This window comes from Mastacembelus armatus, chromosome 6 (assembly GCF_900324485.2).
Source record: "Mastacembelus armatus chromosome 6, fMasArm1.2, whole genome shotgun sequence".
In the NCBI taxonomy this organism is placed as follows: domain Eukaryota; kingdom Metazoa; phylum Chordata; class Actinopteri; order Synbranchiformes; family Mastacembelidae; genus Mastacembelus; species Mastacembelus armatus.
Window position 1 is genome coordinate 17,732,111 of NC_046638.1, and position 11,360 is coordinate 17,743,470.

General features: G+C 40.2%; 1 protein-coding gene across 1 annotated transcript; it reads right to left on the reverse strand.

Moving 5' to 3' along the window:
- Positions 1-371: 371 nt before the first annotated feature.
- Positions 372-9,913, reverse strand: e2f4 (E2F transcription factor 4). Its single transcript, XM_026311942.2, has 11 exons — positions 9,318-9,913; positions 7,793-7,902; positions 6,928-7,089; positions 3,863-3,906; positions 3,705-3,769; positions 3,422-3,610; positions 3,159-3,243; positions 2,810-2,956; positions 2,554-2,601; positions 2,408-2,452; positions 372-2,276 (listed from the first exon to the last, which is right to left on the reverse strand). The coding sequence occupies exons 1-11, from the start codon at positions 9,480-9,482 to the stop codon at positions 2,161-2,163; spliced, it is 1,176 nt and encodes a 391-aa protein (XP_026167727.1). The 5' UTR covers positions 9,483-9,913; the 3' UTR covers positions 372-2,160.
- Positions 9,914-11,360: the final 1,447 nt, after the last annotated feature.

Sequence of the window (11,360 nt, forward strand, 5' to 3'; positions counted from 1 at the left end):
AATTTCCTTTTGTTGTTATAGGATATTTAATGTAACTTTATGAACAAAAATTAAAACTGAAATCTAGACAACTGAGTATAAAATGCAAAGGGGTCTGAATAGTTTTACTTCATCAATGGAGCAAATCATGTTCTGCCCATTCAGTTACATAACTGTCCATGTTAAATAAACATGGTCCAAAAAAGTAATTTAATAAAGAGCTCCAGTTCAACACTGTACCTATCACATTTGGTCTTTAAAATGCCAATAAGAAGCTCATGACTTTTGCTAGTGAAGACATCTTATTGTCACAATGTTGGCATGTGTCATGATTGTTTCTTTATTAATAAGACATCTTCATTGTGACATTATAATGATGAAACTAGACAATACAAGGAGAATACCAAAGTGTTTATTTCATTTCATTATATGCAACTACAGCTTGGCAACAGTGAGCCAGTTAAAACAGTCTGTAGGACCAAGTCTCACACACCAGCACACAGACATAATTAATTCAACCCAGGACTGTTAAACTCCCTGGCTGCTCATAGCACAGTCCAAACACGACCGCTGGCTACAGATCAAGGAGTAGCAACCAATCTGCCCACAGTGATGTAAAGTGCAACGATGAGACAGGATCCTTAGATAAAGCAGGACGTTTTTGTGGATAAATTCTGTCAACTTTGAAGTGAAGCCTGGAATTAGTATCAACAATAATGTAATGATATATCTAGCAGGTATAAAAAATAAAGGCTATTCTATACAAGCAGTAGAGAAGGATATACACAGTACATACTGTATATACATATATGTCATCAAGGGCAAAATAGGGCATTTTTCCACAATAAAAGTGATTCCACTAAAGAAAGCACTGTAGAAAGCTGATTTAAATTGTACTTGAACAGTTTAATAACTCATCCTGATTTGCTACTCACCTGTCCCCTGCACAGAAAGAATAGAGAATTAGAGTTTACAAATCAAATTTAGAGTGATAGGTATAAACACAACATTGGAAACAGTAAACCTGTGACAAACATACAAACACAGGAGCACATTTCATGACATTGAGACTATGTTCACTGCATCAGTAAAAATACTTACATGTCCTTTTACATACAAATGAGCTGAGTACATTGGTATTCATATAAATACATTATAGTTAAAATCACCACAAAACTGATTTTAGAAAGGGGTGGGGGGCAATCTCTGACATATTGTAGATAAGTAATGTATAAATCTGAGCCAATAAAAACCTGCAAGGACCAAAAACTCCAGAGACAAAATGAAACTACAACCCATTATGTGGAGCTTCCAGGAAACATTTCTCTCTCATTTGAACAGCTACCTTGTTTACCTAAAAATATATTAATGTAAAATGGTAGTAGCCTAAAACTCTCCTCCTACCCCCGCAATTTTTGGTCCTTAGCTTATGTCAAAGTTTATTGGCCTCAGTAGCTTACTATTAAGATCCTCTTTCTCTAACTGGACCCAACAGCACTTCAGCACTGAATGGTTTAATTAAGACCAAGGCCCATTTTTCAAAACTGAGCACTTTGTACAGAGTAGGGTAATTTGAGTCTGATACCTTTCTTTATTAGCAAACTATTGCTCTGCCTGTGTTACAAACGTAGTTCATAATGACGTCTTGTGTGCCGGCAATACAAAATATATATTCTCTATGTACATGAGGACAGTGCATATTTAACCAGCTGTGTTCGGACTCCATTAGTCTGCCATGACTCTTCATCTGATACATTTCTTTTTTGTTTCTTGGAGACGTCCGACTCATGTTAAGAGTGTGTTCAATACAAAACACAAACACACACACACAGACACACACGCACATTCATAAAATGCATTCACTCACAAGCTCATGGGAAAGCTGATACACAAACATAATCCATTATCACACACGAGATTCCAAAAATATATTTGTCATTTGTTTTGAATATGTTTCCTTGAAAAAGTGATCTGTAAAATGTTTTGTTCTTGCCTGAATTTCTTCACGAAGCTGTACATCGATCTACTGTCTGAGTTTAGCTTGAGCTCACTGTGCCAGTGTCCATATCGGTCTTCCTGCACCTTTTCTCACCTTCACTGTTAGTGATGGGGAACACTTGGAGAAAATAAGGATAGATTTGAATGTTTGTGAGTGTCCCACTCTGACAACAATCTCAGGGGTCAGAGGTTGAGAATGGGGACGTCAAAGAGGTCGCACAGGCCTTCTGTTTCATCTAAGTTGTATATGTAGTCGTGGTCACTGGGCGGTGGGGATAGACGGAGGAGAGGCGAAAACACTGGAGGTGAAACAGAAACAGGTGAGACATGAATAATGCAAAAAAGCAGAATGAATTATATTAATTATTTTGTTCAGACTGACTGTAAATGTCTTCCACTTCTCCATGAGTGTGCCTGTAAGCAAACTTACCTTCTGATGACATCAAGTCCTCCAACAGATCTCCACTCATGATCTCTGAGAGAGACAGGGAAGTGAGTGACCTTTTTTGAACCTTTCATCCAGCACACTGATAAGTTATTACATATCTAACTACACAGTCTTTGAAGGATAATTACCTTTTGTTGGATCAAACATTTCAGAGAGTTCTTTGGGAAAGTCCAGCACTAGAAGGAAACCAAAACAAATATTTCAGCTACACACTAACAAAGTTAGATATGAAGTGAATAGTGACATTTTCTTGTGGTCTCTTGCATTAAGTGTAGCTGCATAAATAATAATGGGTTTTTGTTATTAAAATCATTTGTGGAAATTGTCATTTTACCAGTAAACACTGCATTAATCACTGTATAGCATATGAAACACCAAACTCACATTCAGAGGGATCTGATTTAATAGGTTCAAATACTGCAGAAGTGGAAGAGGACACAGATCCATCCAATGAGGCAGAGGACTGAAGCTGTTGAGTGACTGCAGCGGGTGCATCTGTTGTTGGGGTGAGTGGCGTGGTGCTGGTCACTTCTGAAATTAAACGAAGGTGAGACAACACCCAATAAAACAGGCATCATATTAGCAACAAAAGGTTCAATGTAAACTGTATCAAAAAATAAAATGGGAAAATCATGTGTGACAGAGCAATTTAGCAAGAAAGTTCAAATGGAATTAAAAAAAAACCCACAACATTTCAACTTGAGATGCAACTTCAGCCATAGTCTCTGCCTACCTGACACTGTTGCTGTGTGGTTCGCTGCTGTAGCGGAAGTTGTTGCAGGACCAGGTTTTGTAGTAGCTGGAGCTGCTTTGGGGAGCTGCAGGGTCAGAAGACAAAGGAATTAGGTCTTAATATTGCATGATGATAAAAAGATTGCCTTTTTCTCATCCACTCTTCTGTCTTAATAAACAAAGAACTTGAGAGGGTATACCAAGCCTTTTACTGCAACAAAATTATTTAATTATGGCACAGTAAAAGCTAATATATGTGTGTACCTTCGAGACAGCTGAAGACGGCTGGGAGGTAGCAGTTGGTGCTGGGAGGTTCTGAAGGACGTCATCTGGAGGAGGGACAGGCAAAACAACAGGAGAGGCACTGGAGGGGTCTTTATTGACCAGCAAAACCTCAATGGGACCAGATGAACTCTTGAGACGGATCTGGTATTTCCTTTGTCCATTGAGAACCTAGAAGGAGAAACACACAAAGTCCCAGTCAGGGACATGGGACAAGACAGCAGTAGGCAGATGTGAGACACACAGTATTGCACATACAACTTACAGCTTCTGGTATTGGCACCTCTAGTTGTGTGCCAATGGGAGCACGAATTGCCAGGAGTGTGTCACCTGCAAAAAAAAAAGAAAAAAAAAAAAGAATGATGAAATAGTAATAGGACGGAAGAAGACAACAACTGAACAAAATACATCTGAAAAGATTACCTTTGAAAGCTCCACATAGGTCTTCGTGTTTTATGTATGCCATAGTATGAAAGTGTTAAGGGTCACTACAATAAGATTTGCAAGTAAAAACGAGCAAATGCCTCCGTAATACATCACTGACAAACTGCACTGTACATGACTGGAAGGCTGTTGGTTAACCAACGACAAAATACTGAATACACATATATACAGTGGTGTGAAAAAGTGTTGGCCCCCCTTCCTGGTTTCTTATTTTTTTGCATGTTTGTTACACTTTAATGTTTCAGATCATCAAACAAATTGAAATATCAGTCAAAGATAAGAAGTAAACACATCATGCAGTTTTTCAATGAAGGTTTTTATTATTAAGGGAAAATAAAACCCAAAACTACATGGCCCTGTGTGAAAAAGTGTTTACCCCCTAAACCTAATAACTGGTTGTGCCACCCTTAGCAGCAACAACTGCAATCAAGCGTTTGCGATAACTTTCAATGAGTCTGTTACAGCACTGTGGAGGAATTTTGGCCCACTCATCTTTGCAGAATTGTTGTAATCCAGCCACATTGGAGGGTTTTCGAGCATGAACCGCCTTTTTAAGGTCATGCCACACCATCTCAAACGGATTCAGGTCAGGACTTTGACTAGGCCATTCCAAAGTCTTCATTTTGTTTTTCTTCAGCCATTCAGAGGTGGACTTGCTGTTGTGTTTTGGATCATTGTCCTTCTGCAGAACCCAAGTTCACTTCAGCTTGAGGTCACGAACAGATGGCTGGACATTCTCTTTCAGGATTTTTGGTAGACATCACAACTCATGGTTTCATTTATTACAGCAAGTCTTCCTGGTCCTGAAGCAGCAAAACAGCCTCAGACCATCACACTACCACCACCATATTTTACTGTTGGTATGATGTTCTTTTTCTGAAATGCGGTGTTACTTTTACCCCAGACGTAATGGGACACACACCTTCCAAAAAGTTCAACTTTTGTCTCGTCAGTCCACAGAGTATTTTCTTTCCCAAAAGTCTTGGGGATCATCAAGATGTTTTCTGGCAAAACTGAGACGAGCCTTTATGTTCTTTTTGCTCAGCAGCGGTTTTCGTTGTGGAACTCTGCCATGCAGACCATTTTTGTCCAGTCTCTTTCTTATGGTGGAGTCATGAACAGTGACCTTAACTGAGGTAAGTGAGGTCTGCAGTTCTTTGGATGTTGTTGTGGGGCCTATTGTGACCTCTTGGATGAGTCGTCGCTGTGCTCTTGGGGGTAATTTTGGTTGGCCAGCCACTCCTGGGAAGGTTCTCCACTGTTCCATGTTTTTGCCATTTGTAGATAATGGCTCTCACTGTGGTTCACTGCAGTCCCAAAGCTTTAGGAATGGCTTTATAACCTTTTCCAGACTGATAGATTTGTTACTTTCTTTCTCATTTGTTTTTGAATTTCTCTGGATCTCGGCATGATGTCTAGCTTTTGAAGATCTTTTGGTCTACTTCACTTTGTCAGGCAGGTCCTATTTAAGTGATTTCTTGATTGCGAACAGGTGTGGCAGTAATCAGGCCTGGGTGTGGCTAGAGGAATTGAACTCAAGTGTGATAAGTCACAGTTAAGTTATGTTTTAACGGTGGGCAAACACTTTTTCACACAGGTCCATGTAGTTTTGGATTTTGTTTTCCCTTAATAATAAAAACTGCATGATGTGTTCACTTGTGTTACCTTTGACTAATATTTCAATTTGTTTGATGATCTTAAATATTAAAGTGTGACAAACATGCAGAAAAAGAAATCAGGAAGGGAGCCAACACTTTTTCACACCACTGTAGTTATAGGGTCTCCAGCTAATCACTTCAGTTAGGGGCATTTACTTTATGTGATGCATTTACTTCAGTAAAGTTGCAAAAGCTCATATTGTGTCAGATCAAAAAAAGAAATGAAAAATAAATCAAGAGAGGTGGAGACATCCTGATTTTTAGCCTCTTGTGCAAGTCAAGCTTAAGAAATGCTGAATCCCACAATTCATACAATGAAACTAAATATTATCTTCCCTTAGACCAGGGGTCTCCAATCCTGGTCCTCGAGCGCTACTGCCCTGCTTGTTTAACCAGATATTCCTGCCCTACCCACTGCTGATTACCTGGATCATGTGTGTTCAGCCAATCAGACACTTGAAGGGCAGTGGTAGTTGTAAAACCTGCAGGACACAAGTGCTCATAGGACAGTAGTAGGACCAGGGTTGGAGACCCCTGCCTTACACTGTGTCTGCGTGTTTAATGCCAAATTTCTCACCCCCTGTTTTTTAAAGCAAGTAGTCTATAAAAAATGTCTAGCCTTATTCCAAACCTGAAATAACTGTGATAAACATGGCTACTTTCTTAGACTTTAGAAAGATATCTCAAGAAGCCCAAGGCAATATAAAAATGAACAAAATGCTCCAGTGACCAGGACAGTGTCTCAGTAGGTGCTGTGTGGCTGACGGGGCTGGCAGAAGTGAATGTATGCACACTATGAAGTGTCAGATGGTACTGAGATTGGATATGTTTCACTGTTGTGTAATTGTGTCTGCTGTTGCTCTGTGCTACTGAATGCCACATGCACATTTCTAAAAACTGTGCATGCTAATACAGGTTGTACAATGTATATCTAAGCAAGGTGTGTTTGAAAATGGTTGCAAATTTTTTTCAGACAGTTTGACACTGTTGCCCTCATATATCAGGAGCACTTTATCCCATGATAAAATTGGCAGGCTCTCCTAAGTTCAACACGGTCTGTATTCTATGTCAGTAACTACAGACTTCTCAAGCTAGTCACCTGGCACTGCTGTGAGCAACATTTATAAGCCTGCAAATTCACTAAATACTTTCCATAAACAAGTGAAACTTAGCTGGAAATATTGGAGAGACTGAGACCAGATGGATTGAGGTAACAAAATACAAAAAAACAAATGAACAAAGCACAATTGATGAATAAATCTTTTTAGGAACATTCCTCACTTATAACTTGGAATGCAACACAACAAATTCATGACATTAACATTAAATCAACACAGTGACACATTACTAAAACATCTGTTGTTCACACTGCACAGTAAAGGATATGGGCTATTGTTGGAGTCATCTGTGACGTTCTTGATGCTCTGTTGGACCCAGACTCTCTGCTGGTCCAGCTCATGTTCCCTGAGAGCCAGGTCATCTAGCTCTGCCTTCAGATCAATCAACTTATCAGCTATCTCCCTGGTGTTACAACCTGGACCTACACCCCTGGAACACAAAGACAAATACATCATGTACAGACAACAGGCCAAAACAATTTCAGACACTTGTGAGCGGACTTTCTCTTTTTCATTAACATTCAGCTTTACTGTTGATATAGCAATGTAGATTCATTCTCTTTCACTGTCTTAGAGCTTAGATAAAACAGATACAGCTGCACTGACACAACGGAAGAAAATACAGCAAAACCACAGATTTTCATAGAGCTAATATTTACATTTACTAATTGTTATTAAGTCCAGAACTTCTACAACAGCCAAAATGGCAAAAAATTTAAAAATCCTCTGAAAATTGTTCAGCTCATTTTGTTAGTGTATGACATGGTTAGACTGTGATAGCTACCTGTTGTTTGCCAAATATGTATAAGAAAGTGGCAATTACAATTGTGTGGTCAATTGTAATTGCCTAAATATGCATATGAAATGCAACCTGAGATTCTTATTTCTTTCGTAAGACTTCAAGTTTTTCAGTCCCAGTCATGACACATCCAAAAACATAAACTTCTCTATCACTAAAATATGTAAGTGCATGTGATGGCGGGTACAATAACAATGAACATGTGCCCTTTTATGACATTTAAACACAAGGAATCTTTTTAGGCAATTTATTTTCTAGTTAGTTATTTTCTATTTAGAACAAAAATAAGGAAAACTCTTTCAACCTTTGGGGAAAAAAATAAATGTGGACTTACTTCCACTGGATACTGTTTTTAGACTTCTTCTCTATTAGTCCAATTCCTTCCAACACATTAGTAATATCGTAGATCCGTCGTTTCTGCCGCACTGCTAAAGTGTCTGCAGCCTGAATGACAGGAAAAAAACAAAAACACAACAGAGATGTCACCTTTAGTAGGCGGTAAAGGCACATACAAAAAGGGACAGTTGTATGTACACCAACTGATTTAATGCCCTGCAACCAAAAACTATGAAGTTTTGCCACTCAACTTAGTGTCATTTAAACACCATTCCCAGCCCATGTGCCCATTAAGGAACTAATAACCATATGGCTGTTGCTGATAAGTCTAAGCTGAACCGGAGTTACAGACCTGTTGAATGATTGTGAGTAAAATATACAGCTTTGTATTTAATAGTTGACATCACATAAAAATGAAACTAATTCAAGTCACAGCTCTCTTCAAAAAGTCCTTGCACTGTCTGGGATACATTGTCTATTTGAGGAAACAATGACTGGGTTAAGTGTGTTTCTATGGACAACTGAAAACAAGCATGAAACAGAAATAAAAAAAAAGTGTGTGACTGGTATTTTATTATCAGTAAAGCACAGTGCCACCATGCCTGTCAGCAGCTGTGAAGCTAATCTGTCTGCCATGTCATTGAGGTTACTGCAAAAAAACAAACAAAAAAAAAAAAAACTGCTGTATTATACGAAGTAATGCTTGACTGGTCAAGCTGCCATCTGGTTCACTGGTTTAAAAAAAAAAACATGGGATGGCAGTTTTTATTAAAATGTTTCTATTTTTATTCCAATCTCACATGGGCATTAATATGTTTTAAGCCTGTGCTTATGTGTTCAAGGCTTATTAAACACGAGTGGCCCTGACAGAAAGATCAACTTGTTTTCAACGTCTCTTCTTTAGAGGTGATCACCAGCAACAACTAGCTCTTTCAACTCTGACACTAAGAGGCTGCTCAGAAAGATGTGGGATTGTTAATGTATTATCTACACATCATCATCATCATCATTAACAGCACGGTGGTGGTGGTGGAGACTGAAAAGCCAACGCACTGTCGTCAGGGGTATATGCTTTTGGGGTATTTATTGGAAACCGAGTGAATATATGTCGTTAAGTGACAAGAGCATTATCAATCAGTGAAAAGTTGCTCATCTGTGAAGATGCAGCAGCGTTAATGCAGAAGGGATCGACAAAAGCTGACCCAGTTTTTAAACTTTGAATCTGCGGGGGGCAGAGTCAGAAAAGTTGGCCGGTCTTCTCAAAGTCCAGTTTGTCGCCTTTCTCTGCTCTTCTCTGAAAAACGTGAAAACACAAACACCGAGAGAGCAGAAGTCTGAAGCTAGTAACCCAGGTCAATAAAAACTACAAAGCTAAGTAAAGAGGGGGCAGCCCCTCATATTAGCCTGTCACACAGCTAAGCTAGGCTAACAGGCTGGCTAGCGAAAGTGCATGTAACCCAACGACAGCGGGCTCAGACTGACATGTGCTAGCTAACAACAAAGACTCGGTGCTGCATGCTCACAGCTTTCAGGTCCAGCACTCCGTCCTTCGCCTCCTGTAGTAAAGTCACAAACTTGGTCGTGAGCAGTCCCAGACTCTTTTCGTGCCTGCTCGGGGTCTGTGGTTGCAGCGAATCTCCCACAGCTCCCAGTTCGCCTCTGTTACTGGCCGACTCCAGCTCCATCATCACTCGGGACCAGCTCCTTACTTCCCCCTGCCTCCCCGACCAAACCCAGCACGCCCCACCGCCGTAGTCCGATAAACAGAAGGCCGAGGATGTGTGTGGCAGACGACAGTGTTTAATGAGCCAGTCCGACTCGGTTTGGTCCAAATTATTCCAGTAAACGGAGCCGAACAGGCTGACTACGGTAATTCAATGAGCGAGCAGTCGGTGGAGAGCCGTTGGCCACGCGAGGTATGACGGGACGTTTCAACAGTCGGAGGGAGCGTCTGTAAATGTCCACATCGACTCAAAAGCGCGTATCCAAAAAGCAAATACGTGTTTTCCGAACATCTAAAGTAAATAAATAGTCTGTAATCCGCTGGGCTATTGTGTTGAGAATAAAAGTTTATATGCTGCAATGTTGAGGTACTATTCGGTTTTCTTGATGGTAAAAATATTCGTTATCCGAGGTTTGTAGGCGGCCTATTTTTACACGTGCCCTTATTCACTCAAACTTGAAGAAACCACACGCACGCATACGTACTTCACACACGCCGGCGCACGCACGCAGTCAGGAAGCGCTGTATAACAATTAGTCTGATTGTAGACAGATACTATTTGGGATGTATTCATGGGTCATAATGTATACCTAAAGAGATGTTACTAGTCTAAATGTTAAATGGTATTTGATTAAAATACCTTGTATTTAAATAATACTTTATTTTACATCAGTTCTTTGACACTTTAGAGCATTTAACACATGGATGCAATATAACTTACTGTAATTTAATCTGAGAGATTTATCTTAATGCCCTGATTTAAGATATCTAAATTAAAGTATTTTTTAATAGTTTCACTTCAAATATGATGGAGCATTAATAAAATATCATTAATAAGAGGCCACAGAGTGTAGTTGATAGAAATGTGATTCTGGCTATTATTAATCTTAATAATTTATTATTCTTCTTTTGCTTTCGGCTGCTCCCTTCAGGGGTCGCCACAGCGAATCATCTGCCTCCATTTAACCCTATCCTCTGTATCCTTCTCACCCACAAGAACTATCCTCATGTCCTCCTTCACTACATCCAAGAACCTCCTCTTTGGTCTTCCTCTAGGCCTCCTTCCTGGCAGCTCTAACCTCAGCATCCTTTTACCAATGTATTCACTGTCCCTCCTCTGAACATGTCCAAACCATCTCAATCTGGCTTCCCTGGCTTTTTCTCCAAAACATCTAACATGAGCTGTCCCTCTGATGTCCTCATTCCTGATCCTATCCATCCTCGTCCCTCGCAGAGAGAACCTCAACATCTTCAGCTCTGCTACCTCCAGCTCTGCCTCCTGTCTTTTTCTCAGTGCCACTGTCTCTAAACCAGACAACACTGCTGGTCTCACCACTGTCTTGTCCACCTTTCCTTTCATTCTTGCTGACACTCTTTTGTCACACATCACACCTGACACTTTTCTCCACCTGTTCCAACCTGCTTGCACACGTCTCTTCTCTTTTTTTCCACACTCTCCGTTGCTCTGGACTTGACCCTGGGTCCTTAAACTCCTCCACCTTCTTCACCTCTACTCCCTGTAACCTCACCGTTCTACTTGAGTCCCTCTCATTTACACACATGTACTCTGTTTTACTGCCCCTAACCTTCATTGCTCTCCTTTCCAGAGCAAACCTCCATCTCTCTAGATTTTCCTCCACCTGCTCCCTGCTCTCACTACAGATGACAATGTCATCTGCAAACATCATGGTCCACAGAGATTCCTGTCTAACCTCATCTGTCAGCCTGTCCATCACCACAGCAAACAGGTTCACAGATCTCCACCCCACTATACATTTCACACAGTTCCACAGTAAGTATGTCATATCAAAAACCCATGGCCTAGGAAAATATTATCTCTATT